General features: G+C 42.7%; 2 protein-coding genes across 4 annotated transcripts in view; one reads left to right on the top strand and one right to left on the bottom strand.

Moving 5' to 3' along the window:
- The window catches only part of LOC104357626 (ATP-binding cassette sub-family C member 6), a 28402-nt gene extending 8546 nt beyond the window's left edge, over window positions 1-19856 (bottom strand). The window contains exons 1-22 of the mRNA XM_042798932.1: window positions 19411-19856; window positions 18056-18232; window positions 17574-17699; window positions 16788-16925; window positions 15622-15744; window positions 14982-15043; window positions 14054-14185; window positions 13256-13468; window positions 11448-11625; window positions 10835-10996; window positions 9152-9244; window positions 8401-8604; window positions 7634-7780; window positions 6808-6895; window positions 6439-6508; window positions 5593-5719; window positions 4935-5111; window positions 4339-4506; window positions 2698-2881; window positions 2165-2228; window positions 1540-1657; window positions 201-408 (exon numbers count right to left, since the gene is read on the bottom strand). Coding sequence (XP_042654866.1) covers window positions 201-408; window positions 1540-1657; window positions 2165-2228; window positions 2698-2881; window positions 4339-4506; window positions 4935-5111; window positions 5593-5719; window positions 6439-6508; window positions 6808-6895; window positions 7634-7780; window positions 8401-8604; window positions 9152-9244; window positions 10835-10996; window positions 11448-11625; window positions 13256-13468; window positions 14054-14185; window positions 14982-15043; window positions 15622-15744; window positions 16788-16925; window positions 17574-17699; window positions 18056-18232; window positions 19411-19464 — 3013 coding nt within the window. The 5' untranslated portion in view covers window positions 19465-19856. The remainder of the gene's footprint in view (window positions 1-200; window positions 409-1539; window positions 1658-2164; window positions 2229-2697; window positions 2882-4338; window positions 4507-4934; window positions 5112-5592; window positions 5720-6438; window positions 6509-6807; window positions 6896-7633; window positions 7781-8400; window positions 8605-9151; window positions 9245-10834; window positions 10997-11447; window positions 11626-13255; window positions 13469-14053; window positions 14186-14981; window positions 15044-15621; window positions 15745-16787; window positions 16926-17573; window positions 17700-18055; window positions 18233-19410) is intronic.
- Window positions 19857-19962: 106 nt separating this feature from the next.
- The window catches only part of LOC104357799 (nodal modulator 1), a 29304-nt gene continuing 28849 nt past the window's right edge, over window positions 19963-20417 (top strand). For all 3 annotated transcript variants that reach the window (XR_006165856.1, XR_006165855.1, XM_032983675.2), the window contains exon 1: window positions 19963-20133. Coding sequence is in view for 1 of the 3 variants with exons in the window: in XM_032983675.2 (XP_032839566.2) it covers window positions 20002-20133 (132 nt within the window). In the remaining 2 variants the exon portion in view is untranslated. The remainder of the gene's footprint in view (window positions 20134-20417) is intronic.

The raw sequence follows: 20417 nt of genomic DNA, 5'->3' as shown, positions 1-20417 counted from the left end.
CTGTTCAGATCCCTTAGAAATTCTCTCTGTGTGTCAGAGCCTGTAGTTTTAGGTCCCATGCCAAACCTTTAGGGCTGGTGCCAAAAGCACAGAAGGCTAAGAGCCCATGGGTATGCACTTGTTTACATTCTGAGAAAACATCCTGGATATGGGAAAGGGAAATGGAAATACAGAGAATTAGGTGAGCAAGTTAAATGAACCTTGAACGACTCCTAGTGCACCAAAGACTCCAACTCTCAGCTCTGTGTGCTGTTGTGTCCCGTTGTGGACAGGGTCATCTGTCCATATGCTGAGCCAGTAACCACGAGAAAATGACACAGCTTGCTGACACGTGAACAACAGGATGATGTACACACACAGTGGTAAGCCTGTCACCTTCAGGTAGGCTGCATAAATTGAAGTATTAACCTAGAGCAAAACAATTGGGGAAAAATAGGAGAGATTGGGGGAATCAAGCTTGTTAGCAAGGAAAAGCAGCTATGAAACAAGGAATGATCTATTGTAGTGTGTCTACTCAGTTATCTATCATGGGCCATAGCAACTATGTTAATTCTTTTTTTGTTTTCATCATTGATGAATAATAAAGCCATGCTTAAATAAATCCATGGTGTTAATGAGTGATTACTGTCAACTGATGAATGTTACTGCAGTAGGCTTGTGTTACTTCTGGAAGACACATAAGGTTTTCCTTAGGCCTGGCAGTGATTTTCATTTGTTCTTGATGTGACAGAACTATCATGGATTCCACTGACTGCTTGTGTAAGTAGCTGCTGGTCAGCAGAGCTGAGGAGATCCCAGTCTGGCTAATACTGTGCTTCCCTAGGGTACCAGCCGCCTCCTTTGGGGTGTCTGACTTATCATCTATTCACAGTTTCTCAGCTATTTGCTTCCTCCCCATGTTTTACTGCTGCTACAACGTGCCCTGAATACACACCTCACCCATCCCTGGCTCCTAACTGGAATCCCATGCCTGCCTCTTTCCTTTCACAGTAGCCTCCTCCCCTCAGCCTTTTGAGGTGTTTCCCTTGAGCAAGATGAGAACAGTGATGTGCCTCTTTGCCCCTTCCCACCAGCCTCGAGTTTGTGAACAGACTCAAGACTACAAGTCCTTTGTAATCTATCCTCCTCTTCTGTCCCTTACCACCACTTCACCCTGGTTGCACTTTCCCCCTTCAGGTCAACTCTTGACTCAGGATCTCTCTCCTCAGGTGGCCATAAATTCCACACACCCCCCTTATTTCCATAATGTGCTCTCAGCAGTGTATGTGCATTATTCCTATTTTGGAACCAGTGCTTAGATTGGGGCATCCAGGGAGGTACATTTTGCATAGAATGTGTAAAATGTAATAAAATATAAATATGTAAAATAACGCTGAAATGACATTGTCTCAATTGTAACGCAAACTTGTACTGCTCACCTGACTTTCCTGGAGTTGCAATGGTTTAACTTAGGCAGTGAGCTGACCTGCCTGCCATGAGTGGGTCAGTAGCAAACCCATGGTCTGTGTCTTTGCCTTTAGGAGAAGGTGCTATGCTTACCCTGCCATGCTGAGTTTTCTCTTCCTTTGTTAATCTTCCTGCGGTGGCTACAGCAGTTGTACAGTCTTGACTTATAGGAATGGTCTCCCTTCCCATAGCAGATTTGTCTGAATTGTCACTTCATAAAGAAAACAAAAATCCTTTCAATTTTTGCCAAGGCAATGAGTATTTTAATACTGGATCTCCTTACCTAGCTGCCCCTATATTCATGCCTATTTTGAGGGCTGCAGTTTTTGGGGTCCTCCAGAGTGACCCCAACCATTGTCCATATTTATGAGAGGGACTGGGCTTTGTCACGCTATTAACAAACAGAGGCTTTAAGTATTCATTAGCTGTGGCTAGATTGAAATGAGTCAGACCTTACAGCCTCACTGTGAAGGAAAAAGCAAGCAAATGTATCAACAGGCCTTGTATGTGAGCCCTGGAACAAGTTCTGTCTCCTCGTGAAATAAGGAAAAAATGTTAGCCTCCATATTCAAGAGAAGTTTCTTACCTATTCTTGAGTTTTGCTTATTTGCTCTTATTAATTTACAGATCAATCCCAAACCTCAGTAAGAGCCTCCATATAGGCTTCTATGGGCTTTTGGAGCAAGTTCTTCAGTGTTGGAGACAGCTTTAAGCTTACCTAGAGAGCTGCTTCTGTGATGGACCATTTCTAGAGGTGATGGTGCCTTTGGTGTCTCCTATAGCTGTCAAATAAATGAATTTTTTTTCTAAATGCTTTAGAATCCCATTTTGTCCTGTATAGCCTTTGAGAAACTGGTAATACAGATGAAAGACTCATTACAAAGAATTGTTTCTAAGGTGAGGCTTGAAGAATGGCACATATAGCGGGTAATTCTGTTTACTGCATGATTGTTGTCTACTTAGATGGAACTGTTTATTCAAAAGCCAGTTTTGAGGTGATGAGTCAGTTAATTTGACAGGCATATTTTTCCCCACACAAAGCAATAGGTTACTGTGACTGGATGTCAGCTTTAAATGTCCCTAATAAAATGTATGTAGTACTGGCTTTTCCATTTTCATTCTTTTCTCTCTTCCCAATTGTGAACAGCAGCAGACCCCCCTCCCCCACCAGTTCTTTAATGTTAAGTATAATAGTAAGGAAACAATTGACTGATAGACCTGGGAAGAATGATTCCAACTCATTTGGGTTACCTGGAAAACCAGCACCTGCCTTCTCTTCTGCAGTAATGTGTGAATGAAGAAATTCTGCAAAGGTCCCATTTCTCTGTAGAAGTTCTTGGTAGGAACCAACTTCTGAGATGGTTCCATCCACCAGAAAGACAATGTTGTCCACTTGAGGCAAAGTGTTGATTGTGTGAGTCACTAGCACACGAGTCTGCTTGAATAAAGAAGGAATAGTTAAAGTTATTCTGGTGCTTCCTTGCTCACTCAAGCTGTTCCAGTCAGCTGTCTTCTAAAGACAGACGTGTACTCAGTGTGAGCTATGATTTTTACTAAGTTGGAGATATTTTTGTTATTTATTCTATCACTTCTGTCTCTGATAAAGTTTATCTTTGCAGCACAGCTTTGTGCACATTTTGAAAGTGGAGAACTCTGTGTGGAGGGGTGAATCAACGTGCTTTGTCACGCACGCCATAAAAGAATGAGGATGGGAACTGACGCCTGAAGTCCTAGGCTAGCATCCTGTGTGTATGAGGACCTTTTGCTTGGCTCACTGACCAGTTCCATGTTGTTGATTCCCCTTAGGCTGAAGTTCTGAAGTAGAATGATGTTATTGGGAGAGTATGTAAAATTTACTGTCACTGAGATCAATATTTCAGAATTAAATTTGTGACTGAAAACTTCATCAACCTGAATGGAGTCAGAGTGCAAGTCCTTTTCATTTAAATTTCTGAGCATATTTGCACAGATAATTACATGCAGGAAAGAACATAAAGTAATTTTTCCCTAGATAATATTTCTATAGTTCTATATTTCTAATATACAATCAAGCCCTTTGAGCACTGCTTAAGTCTGATACATTCTTTCTTCACCAGTCTTTCTGTTTCAATTCAATAATTACAATGTGATACTTGCAACCAAACCACATGAAGAGAAAGGTAATTATAATCAGACATGACTGTTTTATTTGGACTTTCTAATGAAAGAAGTTGCCTATTTTCCTTCTACAATGTGAAACTGAATCAAGTATTTGTAGGCAATGTATACCATGAAACAAAGAGATGCCCCAACATCGCTTCTCATGTAACCCCATTTATCCAGATTGCTTGTCAGTAGACAAACACCAAGGAATAACAAAAGGCAACTGATGCAAAAAAGAATGGAAGAGACATGTTTAAGATGGATTTTAAGGCTGAAGTATAAGTGATGAACATTTGGGTGACAGAACTGTAAAGGCGCCACTGAACTATTCAGAAGTGATGGGATTAGACATTATGATAAAATACAATGAGCTGGAAGAGATCAGACAACTCTTCCTAACTATACTAGAAGTAAATCACAGGAAGGGGAAGGATAATGTTGACAGAAACCAAAAGAACTATAAACCTGCTATAGAAGTAAGGCTGAAACTAGACAGTCTTTGTGAGGAACCTAACTTCTCAGTTTTCCTCCTCCGAGGTGAGATTCACTTCAAGACTTCCATGTGCTGTGTGGACTGCAGGTTACGCATTCCACTTCCACTGCTGCTGACAGTAGTACCTGCTGCGACTAGCAAAAAAGAACTGGAGAGCCTTTGATAAAGTGAGTAACCCACCTTAATGGGAGCATAGCAGGGGCCCTGATAATTAGATGCATTTTGCAATCTTTCACTGTTCAGGGTTGATAACACACCTTGTCCTTCAGTAAGCCATTGGGTCCAAGAACATGTTCAAAAATGTGCTGTCCAACATGGGCATCAACAGCTGAGAGGGGGTCATCAAGTAGGTAAATCGAAGCCCTCTGGTACACGGCACGAGCAAGGTTCACTCTTTGCTTCTGCCCTCCAGATATATTTATTCCCTGTAAAAATGCATTTTTGCTGTTTATTCCAAAGCAACAGCATATTTGCCAACTGTTGGCTCCTTTTTACACTGAGGTTTTATGATTTCCCTATTAAATCAGTTCATCTCCCTCACTTTCTCACTCCCTCCAAACAGGGCTCTTGAGATACAGAGGCAGATTCTCTTGAGCAACTCCAAGCTTCTGCAAAAGAGGACCCAAGAATAACCTGCATTTGTTGATTTTTGTCTTAAGCATCTCTCGTATCTGGTTAGGATAACTGTCAGGAGGTGGGCTTCCGTCCCCATTAAATCATGGTCTGACTTCTCAGAAATTACTGAGCACCTGCCTCCTGCAAGTTTAGTCCTTTTGTAGGTTTTTTACGCTGGACACCCAAAGTTGTAGCTACTCATGAAAAAGTTGGCCAAAATATAAACTTAGGCCAGTACCTTCTCTCCTATTTCACTCTTCCGCCCCGCAGGGAAGCTCTCCAAATCAGGTTGCAGTGCGCAAGCATCTATCACTTTATTGAACCATGTTTCATCTATCTCTTTCCCAAAGAGAATATTATCTTCCACTGAAGCATTTTGTATCCAGGCTTGCTGGGGGACATAAGCTGCAGTGTCCTATAAAAATGGAAGTGGAAGAACATAAATGATCTTTTTCATAAGCTCAACTTGACACTGTGGGAACCATCTTTGAAGAAAAACTCTCCCAATTAGATTTATAGAAATCTGAAAAGATCACCACCACTGACGGGTCTCAGGGGGCTTTGCAAAATAGGAGTCTGCACTCTCATTATCTTACAGAGAAGGGAACAGAGGTGCAGGTACATGATGCAGTTTACCAGGATGCCACTTCAGCTCACTGTCAGAGTGGGAAATGGATCTGGATCTTTGAAGTCCTGTCCCAGTTCACATTCCCATGGGCCAGGCTCATCTGAGACATCTTAAACACCTTCAGATAATTGAATGTGGGCTGCTACATACAGCCTTTGTTAAAATTCAGCAGTAAATGGGTTTTCATCAAGTACCTGATGCCTTGGTTAATACCTTACTGTTCCCAGAGACAGCCTAATTAGAAGCAAATGCTCAGGGGAAAATTTACCTTCATGGTCACGTAGCCGTCCATCTTCTCCAGCTCACCAAGCAATGCTGACAGCAAGGAGGACTTTCCAGCACCCACCTGGCCAACTACAGCAATCAAGGAGCCTTGGGGCACAGTAAGATTTACACTATAGAGAAAAGATTAGTCTCTTATCAACTTCTAGATAAGCTTTTTGAAAAGATAACCAAAATTATTGCTCTTGTATTGTAGTGATAAAAATGTACCAACTAAACCCCTGATTTCATACTTGAGGCCTCAGCTGCACAGGGTTACTCTTCCCATCTGCTGACTTTTTGAAGCAGAACAGGAGTCTTCCCTTCAAAGACACCTCCAACCAGAAAGTCATCTTCTGCATCCCCATCTGAGTTTCAAACCCAGATCCAAGACCCAGATCCCTACTCTGGAGACCAGCTAGTTCAAAGCACTGGATATAAAACATTCCTGAACATCAGAACTTTTCAACACCGTTTTTCTCTAAAACTGAAATGCCATTTGAAATAACCACATAGTGATGTCATATATAATATCTGCATACCATCAATTCTACTATTTTGATTTAAATTACTGTAATTTCATATTTGGACAAGGAAATTGTGTAAAGAAAGCAGTCTCCATATATTAAGGCAACATCCAGATATAGGCACCTTTCCATTTATGTGCTTCCAAGCATAAAAGCAAGATTACATTTTGTCTGGCTTTATAATTTTCACAATTCAATATTAAATATGAAGCAAACTCAGAATCCTCTAGATGTTCCACACTGGTTTCACTTCAGCCCTGAGGAATTATTTCATTCAGCATCCACCCTGACCTACAGAACTGAGATGACTAAGGGTAAGTCTGTACCTTCTAAGACAAGGAGAAGTTTCTTTGCTCCAGCAAAATGTCCCATTTCTTATGGTGATACATGCCTGTACTAAAATATGAGGAGAAACAGCACTCGTAAATTCAAAGGTAGGTACAGAAACGTCCCTAATAATGTGACTTTATGTTTCAGTGTGTATTTCTAGTACATAAAATGAACCTTAAGTATGAAATGAAGGGGTTAATTACCAGATTAGATTTCATTGTTAGAAATAAATAGGCCTGAGAGATAAAGTGACAGTAAGAGAGAAACATTTTTCTCTCTTGACTCTGGTAGGTTCCCTAAGAGTAGAAGCTGAACAATGGAAGCTACTCCTTTTCTAAGACAACAGTGCTAACAAAAATGCTTACCACTGTCAGAAGTGTTTCTGTTTGAGCTCTCAGGATTCAGTTCTTCCAGATTCAGAAAAGCTGCTAAGCGGTTTAAAGAAACTTTGGCCTGAAATGAAGAAGCACACATGAGAGCAAGGTTTAGAATAAAAGTTAGCTAAAATCCAAAGTGAAGACTTCAACTTGAAGACCCAATTCAGATGTTGACTAGCTGCTATGTTGCAGATGTTGTAGGCTTAGATGGACAAATGCAGCTCTCCCTTATGTTAACTGCCTTTATTTCTACTTAGCTTAGCAAAACCCCATATTCTTTCCTGTGTTTTCTCTTCTGTTCACACAGTGAAATTGGTGCTTTTTTTCTCCAATTCACCCTGCAATCTTTCCAGTGATTGCTTCTGTACATGAAGAGCTGTGACAGTCTTCTTGGGGTGCAAGAGGGAAATTAATTTCCCAGTTTCTTACTGGACAGTGACTTGCTTTTCTCTCTGGCCTGGGCTAGCAGGGTTTCCGCTGATCTCCCATGGAGATTTTGCTCCATCTATTCTGATTTCTGCGATTAAAACCAGAACTGGAAGCACCTCTCAGATCTAAGGGTGCTTGTGATTGGCCCCAAAATACTTAAGAGTTGTTCTTGGTGACCACTTCGTCAATATATGGAGCCTTACTGAAAAACAATACTACAGCATACCTTTAGCTGCAAGTCCTTGCACTTCACTACTGCACAATAGCAATTAAGTAGCTAATCCTGATGTTCAAAGTCCTAAGAAATCCCTACCTTTACCCGTTAATGGTGATATGTAAAAAACCACTTGTGGCCAAAGAAGAAGGAATGTAGCCTGCAATTAACCTGGACAGCAGCGTTTATGGAGAATGGCAGGAAGGAGTGTGCAGTATTGAGAATGTTGATTAGTGTTAAGGATACAAAGGCCTTCTGAGCATCCAGGATGTGTGTGTGATCCACCAGGGTGTAGACAGCAAACATGACAAATGCAATCTGAAAGGGAGCAAAAGAAAAGCAAACCATTTGCTTCAGACAGGGAAAAGAATGGTTCAAGGGTGACAGGCCCCTTCTGAAAGACCTTGGAACCCATTTAGTTAAATCCAGGCTATCACCCATATACATGATACTCATCCTGCAAATATCACAGGCAAAGATCTTGCATGTTGGTGACAAAAACAAGTCTGATCATTTGATGTTTGTTCTGCTTTAAGAAAGTTTTGGTGCTGCAACCACAGCAAGGTGAAAGCAAAGCCAGTTCCCATTGAAAACACACATGGCTGAGCTGCAACAGCAAGTAAAAAAGTGGCTTGTGCAGCTACTGACTGCGCCATGATCTCTGTCTAGCTTGGAGGTCTCCAGGTGGTTCTTGCAAAGCAGGCTCAGTCTGCCTGGAGTACACTGCCAGACCAGACAACTCGTCCATTGAACTGTTAGGACAGTGTAAAAGTCTGTGTGGCTGATTCCACTGGGGGTCAGCAAATCTCATGAGACCACCAACTCCTCCAGGCAGATATTATCTTTAGCTGCCCCACAGGAAAAATCTGTCCAGACAGGATCACAAAGAGAAATGGAAGTAATAGCACATGCTTTATGTAGGAAGGTGAACCACTCACCAGGAAAGTTGATGAATGGAAAGAAGCTAGAGATGCTGAGAAGAGAATCTGAGATCTTTTTAGGGCCTGTAGTTCTTGCTTCCGTATACCAAGCACTTTCTCCATGAAGGCTTTCTCCCAGCCGTACAGTTTGATTACTTTAATGTCACTGAGAATGGCATTGGTGAGTTTTGCCCGCTCATCTTTATGTTTCATCTGGGTCTCCTGTAATAAATGTTTGAGCTTTATCATTTAATGTTGAAAGTTTAACAGTGCAATTATTCTGAAAAAAACACCTTATTACTGCCTATGAATCCCGAATAAATTTCCCTGCAGTTGAGCTATGTATACTGTTTTGCTTACGAATCTTCCAGACTGGGCAATATTTTGCTTTTTATCTTCAGAGCTTTATTTTTACTGGCAATACTTAAAAAACACAGAAAAGGTGGGCAAACAAGGTAAAAGACTGAACACGCAAGATCTTACTCTAAACTTCAGGAAACTTTGCAGGCTTTGAATTGTCCTATGTTTCTTCAAACAGTCATGGTCAGCATGAATAATAAATATTAAGTTACGTTAGTGACATGCTTCAGTACAATACTACTTCTTTTTTTTCTTCCCAACATGCATGCCTACTGTGATCATCACTAGCCTTGGGATTCATGTAATCCTTCCTTGTAAGAGCATGACAGCCTTTAACTTAGATTTAAAAGTAGTATCCTAGCATAATTCAGGTCAGCAAACCACTTAATTTTTATGAAGCAAAATGTACCTGAAACTGACTCCTCTTCTTAGTGATCATGAAATTCAGAGGCAAAAGAAAAAGGAATACAACAATTGAAGTCAAGGCAGATGGCCCAAGAAGCTGCCAGGAGAGAAAAGGAAAGTGGAAGAACTTCTGGTGATTATTTGAAGTTACTGTTTACCATTCCCCTTTCTCACCCTCCCTCTTATTTGAACTTATGCCTGACATGCCTCATGCATAAGGCTTTACTCTAATCTTGCCTTTGCCTTTCCTGGGAATTGTGCTCCCTAAGTACATTGTTAATTCTTCAGGCAGGGTAACCCCTGTCATCAGACTCTGCTGAATTTATTTGCTTCCCTTTTAGGAACTAGATTAGTGCTGAAAGCCATACAGAAGTATGCTGGCAATCCCAAGTCATTTGTGTTTCTGCCCATCTGTTCTTGGATGTGTTAAGGAGGACATCTTGTGGCTGGCAAAAGTAAGTGACCCGAAACAAAACCTGGTTTTGTTTAAAAAACAAACCCTCAACAAACTATTCTTGAAGCATAAATAACCCAGCTTGTCTGAATTTATATCTACTAGTGAGATGAAATGGTAGCACTATACTGTGCCACATACTCTCGGGACAGCGCTTGGATACCAGGACTCAGTAATCTGCATATCAAAATAGAGAGCTTGTTTCTCATGGTTTAGTTACGTCTCTCTACAGGTGGCTTACATTTGCTAGAGAGGTGAGTGCTTGTATATATGGACAGATAGAAATATTCTCTACACAAACAGTCTATGAACAGTAGCAAACAAAGTGTTAATTATGCAACCACACTCAGCTTGTCAACTTCACTAGAAAAGGGATGATGATTTTTTACAAGTCTAATATCATGGCTACTAATTTTCCAAGGTCATAGTATTCTGCCAGGCACAAAACACAGTCCACCCTGGTAAGCAAAGGAAGGTCTCAAAGGCCTCTGCAAAGCTCTTGGGAATCATCTGTCTCTATAGTGCTCATACTTCCACTTGGTGTGCTGCCAAAAACAAGGACTAAGAAATAGGGCTTTATCTTGCTGAGAAAACACCACACATTGAATTAAGGGGAAAAATGGATCTTTTAGATTATCATCCTTTATTTCTAATTCAGGTTTTGCTCTCTCCTTGATAAACTCCCTTGATACCTATGAAATTCAGTGTATCCAATCATCCTTTTGAATATCATATAACTATGCTTCCAACTGTTTCAGGGATCTTGTGGTAATCAGGCTTCAGGATGAAGTATGTCAAGTATTTCAGACTATTCCCCTTTATGTTCTGTAACTATGCTAAGGAGCTGGAACTGGACTCTCAGCCTGCACTGGGCCACTACATTTTGGTTGGAAAGAGAAGTGACAGAGGAAAATCTGAGGCAGGAGTTTATTGGTCAGCTGAGAATAATCATACTCACAGTCTCTTCTCTAAAAAAAGACTAAACGCTGAGTACACAGGCAAGAAGATGAAGTGAAGGATCAGGTGAGGATTCTATACCAATAGAATCTAATTGGTAATTCTATACCAATCTTCTAAAAAGAAAAGTGAATCCACTATGCTACAGAACTAAAAAATATACAGCAATTTCAGGTTATTCAAACTAGTGAAGCTTTAAGCAGAATTTTGAAAACTCCTTTCTCCTTTGATACCTAGAAGAGAAAGGGTTTGATAAGTACTGTTATCATATTTTACCTGCCACAGGAAGACAAAGCAGATGATAATCCGAATAGGGGCAAGCCAGGTCCCATTAAAATAGACAATCAGATCCATTAGTTTTTGGACATCAACAGATACCAGATTAACAATTTCACCTACTGTTGCTGCTTTCCTTGATGCATTTGACATAACTAGAATCTAGACAGGGTAGAAAACAAAGGAAAAATGGCATCAAATGTCTTTCGTCCAAAAATCAAACAACATTTTTTTCTTTATAAAGAAATAAAGAAAAAGAGGTGGAGAAAAATGTCAAATCCTAGGTACTGGAAACATGCTGTTGCCTGGGATATGTGACTTTACATTAAGATTAAGAATTTACTCCTTTCCCTAAACAAAATGTATAGTATAAGAAAGGTTACGTTGCTTTTTCTTCTTTTATTTTCTTGGTTTCTCCTTCAGAGGTAAGATTGGAAAAACAGATAGTAAAATACCTCCACCATACTGTTCAGAGATTAATATAGCACAGAATTACATCCTAAAAGTAGTTTCCAGTAACATCTCCCCTGATACTGTTAAGAATAATGTATCAACAATGTCTTAACTACTAAGGTAGGGCTAGAAAGAAATGAAGCTGAAAAAGAAGACTCACCTTCCTGTACACAAGCCCTGTTACTGCAGTTTTCAATCTCAACCCCAGAACAAGACACATGTACATATATCGTTGTTCAAACAGTGTCTGGAGACAAGCCAAAAGGAACATAGTGAAAGCATAGAAATAACCATGCCAGCTAGGTGCTTCTTGATCTTCAATGAACTCCAGGAAAAGGCTGCAAGACAAAAGCAGTATGTTGATGAATCCATGTAGAACTGATGTACAAATCCAGGCTGGGAGAGGAGTGGATGGAGAGCAGCCCTGTGGAGAAGGACTTGGGGCTGTTGGTTGATGGAAAACTGCCTGTGAGCCAGCAATGTGCGCTCGCAGCCCAGAAAGCCAACCCTGTCCTGGGCTGCATCAAGAGCAGGGTGGCCAGCAGGGTGAGGGAGGGGATTCTCCCCCTCTGCTCCGCTCTGGGGAGACCCCCCTGCAGTGCTGGGGCCAGCTCGGGGGCCCCCAACACCAGAAGGACACGGACCTGCTTGAGTAAGTCCAGAGGAGACCACAAAGATGATCAGGAGCTGGAGCAGCTCCCCTGGGAGGCCAGGGTCAGAGAGTTGGGGGTGGTCAGCCTGGAGAAGAGAAGGCTCCGGGGAGACCTTACAGCAGCCTCCCAGTACTTAAATGGGGAAGGACTCTTTATCAGGGAGTTAATTGATAGCAAGGGGTAATGGTTTCAAACTGTAAGAGGGTAGATTTAGATTAGATATAAGGATATATATTAGATATATCCTTACTGTGTGGGTGGTGAGGCCCTGGCACAGGTTGCCCAGAGAAGCTGTGGCTGCCCCCTCCCTGGAAGGGTTCAAGGCCAGGTTGGACGGGGCTTTGAGCAACCTGGGCTGGTGGAAGGTGTCCCTGACATAGCAGGGGGGTTGGAACTAGGTGATCTTTAAGGTCCCTTCCACCCCAAACCATTCTGTGATTCCATGATAAATATCAGACACACAAAAATGCAAAAACACCAGGGATTTTTCTGTATTCTCTCTGGCTGATGTTTATCAGTAAAATAGCAGAAGAGTCGGAAAAACTTGTAAGTATACTATGTCTTATAATATCCTGATTTTTGACATTTAGCCACTCTTGGTTTTGAAGCAATCTTTGATCTCAGCATCCTCTCAGGGGAGAACTCATTTTCAGTGTTAAGGATGGTTCCCGAATTTTATTAATTTTTCAGAAATATGCAAATTGGGAGCCATAATCTAAGGAAGTTATTGACATTTCCAGATCTTCTCTTAATCATGACTAGTAAGTGATTTTTGCCCTTTAAAATACACTGTAATGCAGGTTTGTGTTGTACCAACACAATCCACAAAGCATTATGTTAATTGACAAGAGAAGCTATTTAAGATGTGTAGGATGCACATCTGTGCTCTTTATGGTTAGTTATACAATTTATAAATAATTACTTATATAATTTAGAAATAATAGGAGCCTTAAGACTACAGCAAGTAGCTGACAGCCCATGTAAATGAAGTGATATGTAGAACCACCAAATAACTCACTCCTGTTCTCGTAAAGTTTTCAAAAGGTTTAATGCAGCCTGTCTTCCACTGTTGGAATACAGCAGTGGAGAACGTGTGCACAGCTTCAGACACGGGTTTGTTTTTCTTTTCCTGATGAGCTGACTGTGGGCTTAGCACAAATAATAATCCAGCTCTTTTCATCAGCAACAGGAGATGTCAAAAGGTAAGTGTTTGTGTGCGCACCTCTGTGGGTGCTGGCCTACACATCTCTGTGTGAGCTCATGCACACAGCAATCTTGTACATGTGATAGAAATATGATATAAATACAAACATACCTCAGTAACTTTGGGATGGAGAACAAGAAGACATCACAGATAACTAAGCAGGCAGTGCTGAGAAGGAAATAGGTTCCAAACATGTTCCAAAACACTTTCAGTAACAGCCCGCTCTTACTGTGCTCTGACTGCAGTAGAACCTCTGTCTCTTCGGGTTCTGCTATGCCAGTTTCACTTTTCTGACCCTTTTTAAATGCAGCAGACTCCATTTTTCTAATGAAAGAAATGAGAAAGATAGCCACTACTGGAGAAAGCTTAGGAACCTTGTGCTTTCAAAAAATCATTAAATATCTTACACTGACTCTCATGTTCAGTATAAATGCTCATCAAAAAATGATCCCTCTCACAAAAAACTTACAGTTTTGTGCTTCCAGGAATGGAATGATGTTCTCCAGCAGATTGCCACACTTAAAATCAGATTCTGCACAAAGGAATTCGCTCACTGTGCACTCACACAGTGAAGAGTAAAGACCCCAGGTTTTGATTGCAGAGTGTTAGCTGGACTATTTTATATGAACTATCCTTTTCTTCTTGTTGTTTAATGGACAAATAATTCAGTGGAATTGAATCTTTCAACTATTCTCTTGTCCAGATAGGAAGCATCTAGCAAAGCTTATGTTCAGAGCCTGAATATGTGCTGAAGCAGTCTATCTAGCACTCTGTGGGGAATGGAGGGAATTACTGCCTGTTCTGAGATGTCATGCCAGCACCTGTGAGCTTGTTTGCTTGTATCATCTAGAGGCAAGAGAGAAACTGCCCAGCTGAGCCCATGACACACTCTCTAAATCAAGTACTCACTGCTGGGTTCTACTATGACACTTCTTCCATTCTCTTTCAGCCCAGGCAACAATTTCTTCAGAGGAGTCCTCTTTCCTCACTGGCCACAAGTCATCCACCCTCAAGGACTGCTGACAGCCTTTCCAGACAAGCCTGGAGAACACACAGACTGCTGTAAGGTAAGCACAGAAGGATTTGTTGTGCATGTAACATTTTCAAAACAGATGAACTTTAATTTAGTGCACCATGGTGAGCACACAGGGACTTACTTACATGAACACTACTCAGGACTGTCCTTTCCCAGAATGAATACGGATATTTAGGAACAGCAGTTTTGTTTCAAATCCCTATGCTATCTTCTGTCAATATAATGAGGATTTGCAAGTAAGCCCTAATTTCTAGTCCATACTGCCAACTGGGTCTCAGGCAGTGGGGGACAAAGTTCAGTTTAACTTACTCTGTGGCTCAGCAAAACACAGATGAGGCCTTATCATAGTGGACATTAGGCCCAAGGTATGTAATCATTTTACTTCTGAATGCTAAGCAGCAGGCTGGGACAGTGTCCTCATTCACTATTTTCCCCTTGCCCAGCATTTGTTACAGGAAGGTCTGGCAGGCAGAGAGGGCTGTGGTTGGTGTACAATGATCTTATGAGATTGCTGAGGTCTATTTCAGGATTGGGAGGGCACTGGAAGGGAGCTGAAAGGGTAAAGAGAATAATCTAGAATCACAAATTTGTGTTTTGAACTACTTTGAGAAAAGTAAGCTAAATTTTTATAATTTTATCTTGTCAGAATACCTCAAGTCCCCAGAGAAAGGATTTAGACCCATACTGTATAAGCTAACTTGGGGGCTGAGATATTCTGTACTGGCCATCATCTACACCCTCTCTTATGCTGCTGATATTCTGATATTCTAGCAAAACCATGTTTTTTCTGTGTTTTCTTACCCAGAGAACCACCAGTATGTGATTTTGGAAAGAAAAGAGCTGCTGGCTTCTGGACACTGATTCTGATGGGAAGAAAAACATGGGTGATATTTATATATAGAAAAGGGCATGTGTCAGATGAATATAATCCCTTTCTGTGCTCCCCCAGGAAAACAACTCAAGAAGTTACATACCCATTCATTGATGCTGACAGTGTAACTGTATTGTGGAGGATCAATGGGATCAGGAGACTTTGGAGAATTAGACTTTGAAAAATGTCTCAGGTGGAGGAACAAAGAATATAATTTTTCATACTCAAGACATTTATTTTCTGAAGCACAGAGCTCTGCCATACTCATACCTTAAATAGAGTACTGCTGCACAGGAGAGCATGGGGAAGCAATACAATCCCTGTCTACTGGTTTCAATGAAAATAAACATCAGTATAAATAGAAAAATTTTTTAGTTTTTCAAAACATACATAGAGATACAGAATACTGTTACTCCAAATTCTGCAAGTTACCTTTTAAAACTGTCAGCCTTTATAGAGAATGGTGTATCTTACATCTCCTAGATACTCATATTCCTGGGTATCCCCATAAATTTACATTACTGTTTGATCAATGAAGCAATGCATTATGAAAATCTACGCTATACTTACGGGATTGTTGACTGCTTTAAAGAATGGAGGGTGATCAACTAAGCAGAATAACACAAGTTCTCCTAGCACCAGGCTAGCATAAAGGTAAGTTGTAATGTGGTGGAAATGGTCTTCCAGGAAGCCCTAAGAAACAGAATACTGTTTAGAATGAGGTAAGAACCTTAACACGAGATCAGCAGAGAAACATAGCTTCTCAAGTTCTACCAGCTATAAGCTCTGAGTTTTGGTTCAAAGCCTGAAGTGCATTTATTTAACTGTAGTTATGTACAGCAACTTAAATAGATAAGTCCTGAAACTGGAATATCAGAAAATGCTAAGTAATGGGCACGTTTATTATTTATAGTGACAGTTTTATCATGAGGCTTCATAGCAGTCTAGTCAAGTCAGATGTCCACATTGCATCATTATTCTGTGAACTTTGGGTACCCTGAGGGATAGACGCTCCTTGCTCACCTAGTGGGATGAGTTGTTGATGTAATAAAGCACCTGCCAGGTTTTACTATAAATGGTGTGCCTAAGGGGCTCCATGTGGGGCTCTCTAATTTTGTGAATGAGAAAAACTAAGGAAAAAGTCTGAGTATTTTTTGAACTGTATTTTGGTAGCAAGAAGTGCAAAGTGTTATTTCTACAAGAGGGCTGGTGCCTGAGTATCATTCAACACAGCAGGAACAAGCAATAGTGGTTGCATATTATTCCCCTATTACTTAAACACACAGGTAATGTAAAAATTTGTTTATCCCTTGTTGTGAAGAAAAGGTACAACTGTTCACCTGGGGAAAATGGCCACTGACAGTAAGTCTCAGATGTGTAAACCCAGCCAGCACTCCTCCACAAATAAACAAATATTCACCACAAATACTCAAATAATAAAAATATATATCAACATACTTATGTTGATACGAAATCTGGCATAAATCCAGTTTTTAGTGACAGTGTTTATGTTCATTTTGCTTTTATTCATATACAAAGTCTGCTGAATTCTCAGAAAGACACAATATGTCTACATTGAAAGGAATAACATGAATGGGGGTGACAATGTGTCATCAATCATTTTTCTCAGCACATATTTTAAGAGAGGAATTTGGTTCTCCACCTCACAATGAGGCAAAAAGAATCCTGTTGTTTAGACTTCATACCCCTGCATATTGACATGTGATTTCACTTACTCTTTCCAGGGCATGCTGGACTTTGGAACTAAATATCACAACAACGGCCATGAATGAGAGCAGCCAGTAAATCAACAGGACACCTGATGACTGGATGCCCATCATTCTTTCTGCTTGGGTAAGGAACATGGCAAGGATCTGTGAGGAAGTACAAATTTGTCCAAATAAATAGCTGGTAATGGAATGCCAAACATTATTACCAAATTAACAGATACAATAAAGAAAAACCAGTTAGTTTCTTGCCCAAACATTTAAAGATGTTCAGAGCTGCAGTATTGTTCCTAAAAGGCTAAAACTGAACAGTATTGTATGCAATTTTGCACTCAAGACTGTCTCTCCAGAAAGGACAAATAATAGAGCTACAAGTGAGCCAACAGGCTGGGAGGATCTAGGCTATGAATATGCAATGACAGAAGAGGAGGATAGGCATTTGGGTTGAACAGAAATCCCATTTCACTCTAAAACATACTAAATTGCATACTGTGGTTATGAAAAACTAGACCTTGTCCTCTTGTTGTGAGGGCTCTTTCTAAACACTACTGCTACCTCGGCTCTTGTGAGGTATACTCTGCCCACAGGGCTCTATGCTGTAGCTGTAGACCCAGTGGTCTGCTCCAACTCCAAGCCTCTGCTGCCATCACACAGCAGAAACTCACAAAACCCATCTCCAGCCTTCTACTCCCCACCAGCTTTGTGCTCAAAAATACTGAGAAACATGGGAAATACAAGATCTGCACCAGGAGGGCTCAGCTGAGCCATATGCAGACAAAACAAAGTAAGAATTACCATTGTGATTCCCACCACAGCAGGGCTAATGAAGAATGCTGGAGCCCGTGGAATTCCTTGGCTTATCTCCCACAGTAAGAAGAAGACATTAGAAAAACACAGCATTACCAGGATAAATCCAAGGACCTGTGGCAGAGACAGCAAACACATTGTTGGAATGGATTGAAATGATGATGGGACGATCTACCGAACTGAATGCTCCAAGCAGCTTGGGCAGTAAGACTGGAGAGGTGAAAGAGCAGATTTGGGACAGAGTGTGTTACAGGAAGTAGCGGGGAACCAAATGGGAGTAAAGGGAAAATCTTATGACAGTTCTTCCTAAAACTGTACTTGATTTATACTGACCTGACTTGACCTGAGTCAGCAAATGTCAAAGCAAGCACAGAGATGGATCATCAGGAAAGAGTTAATGATTTAGAAAAATTAAGTTGTGCATCAAAGTTGTGATGATGTTAGGATCAAACACCATCTTCCACCCTTACCATTTTGGTTTTGAAGATGTGGGACATCCTGATATAGCCTTTGTTTTTGTGTCGAAGATAGTAGTAGTAGAAAGGAAAACAGATCCAAAGATAGGTACAAGGGATCCAAGCAATGACTGTACTCTCAAAGCACCAGGTAAATCTTGGGGTGTTTGTATACCATGTCTGGTTCCAGTCCTGTCACAGAATAAACACAGAAGTGAAACAGTAAAGCTAATGTATGCAGAATTTCAGCAGCTAATGCTACAGCTGAGGTCTACTATAATGGTAGAGGAATTTGATTTATGGTTCCAAATGTAAAAAAAACATTTGGCAACAGAAGTACTGCTGAAGAATAGTAAGGTGTCACATGTCACAGGTGAGGGAGGGAGGACTCAGCAGTAGTATTTTGGAGGGAATAGAAGCAGAGAAGGAAAAAAAAAAAAGGTTTGAAAAAATTAAATATGCCAAAGAGAAGACATCATGTATCACAACTAGAGAGAAAATAAGAGGATATTTAAGTTATTGAATGTGGAATGAGAAAAAGTAATTTGGGAAAAAAAAAAAGATTATCAGCATTTGGGAACCATTAGGATAGTCAGTAGGGAATGACCAGTGAAATGGAGAATTGGAGGAAAGGAGTGTCCTGGTGCATAAACTGCATGACAACTGCATTTGCTCAGATGTATTTATAATCCGTTTGTAATTCCTCACTGAACAAACAGTTGGATCTCATCTGCTAATATAACAACACTAAAAATACACCAAGCTATAGATAAATAGGTGAGGGTATTTTTTTTCTTCTGCTGCTTGTGCAGGTGGTTTGAGTCTTTTATGTAGAGGACATAATGCAAAGCAAGGCTAGGGGAAGGAATCCCTTGATGAAAAGAGGAAGCAGATAACTGCTCACAAATTATTATGGGAGTTTAATCAACCCTGGGGGTAGAAAGCCATGGGACTGATCAACTCCTTAAAGTCCTTTTAAGAATCTGGACTGATCAACTCATTAGCTCTTCTAAAGGTATTTCTATAGTGGGTCATTCAGCAGATACTTTCTGAAGACAACAAAGGGACAAATTTCAGTTCCCATCCAGCAGTGCAGGTGGCCCGCACGCTCCCACGCAACTCTCGTCAAAGTTACTGCAACTGGGCAAACACTCGGGCTGTTCTCTATTTGGGTGAAAACTTGTCCCTGGGAGGCAAAGTCCGTAACACCAGCAACCTCTCGTGGAACACACTTCAGTCCACAACGTGTCAGCCGCCTTACTCAAATACCACGCCGGCAACGGCTCCGCGGCAGGAGGCTCCGTGGGTGCTGGGGTGTTGCGGCCCCACGCAGGAGGAACCCACGCCCCCCGCCGCCGCAGTTCACTCACCCAGAGCCCGGCGGAGCCCTCCGGGGAGCCGCAGATCCAGCCACCCACCGCCATGGCGCCCGCCGACCCGCCGGCGGGGCGGGCTGGCGTGGGGCGGGGCGGCTGGGCGGGGGCGGGCCGCCTGCGGCCCCGGGCTCTCCGCTCCGCCCCCTCAGCGCCGGCGGAACGGGAGCGCTGACCGCGCCGCGCATGGGGGGGAGCCCCGGAGCGCCCCGTCCCGTCCCGGCTGGGGGCGACGGGCGAAGTCCGGCCGGCAACCGCTCGGGGACGGGCCTGGGTTCGTGTGGCCCGGCAGCAGGAGCGCGCCGAGGCGGAGCCCCCCGGCAGCAGGATGGGGCAGGAGCCGGGGGCCCCCGCGCCTCAGCCGCGGCGGGCGGCCAGCGGGGCGCCGTGTCGCCTCAGACGGGAACGGCCCGGGGGAACGCGGGGAGCGACCCGTGAGGGCCTCGGCGGGCTCCGGGGAGCGGCGGGGGCGGGACGGCCTGCGGCGGGGAGCGGGCCCGCCGGGCCGGCAGGGGGCAGCACCCGCCGGCGCGGCGCCGCGCGGCTCTTCCGACGGCGCTGAGTCAGGGCGGTGGCGGCGGCGGCGGGATGCGGGCCCGGGCGGCGGCCGCGCTGCTCTGCGCGTTGTGCTGCGCCCTGGCGCGGGGCTCGGAGGACATCGTCGTGGGCTGCGGCGGCTTCGTGAAGTCCGACGTGGAGATCAACTACTCCCTGATCGAGGTGGGCGCCCGGCGGCCCTGGCGCCCCGTGCTCCGCTCAGGCTCGGCCGGGGCGCTGCCCGCGGCCCGTTTGCCCTGCCCGCTGTTTGAGTTGCCTGTGCTTGCGACGTGGTTTCGGTTGACCCGGGGCTCTTCAGGCGTTTTTTTTCCGAGGCCGGGGCTGAACTCCGCCGGCTTTGCCCTTCTTGAAATGAACCTTTTTTCCCTGTTACCCCCTGGGAACACGCGGGTGCTGCTGTGTAAAAGCACTTGGCTAGAGAATGTCTGTTTCTGCCTTTGCTCACG

Source organism: Tyto alba, unplaced genomic scaffold (assembly GCF_018691265.1).
Source record: "Tyto alba isolate M040663 unplaced genomic scaffold, T.alba_DEE_v4.0 Super-Scaffold_28, whole genome shotgun sequence".
NCBI lineage: Eukaryota > Metazoa > Chordata > Aves > Strigiformes > Tytonidae > Tyto > Tyto alba.
Note: the sequence above shows the minus strand (reverse complement) of the source record. Positions and strands in the feature narration are given on the sequence as shown.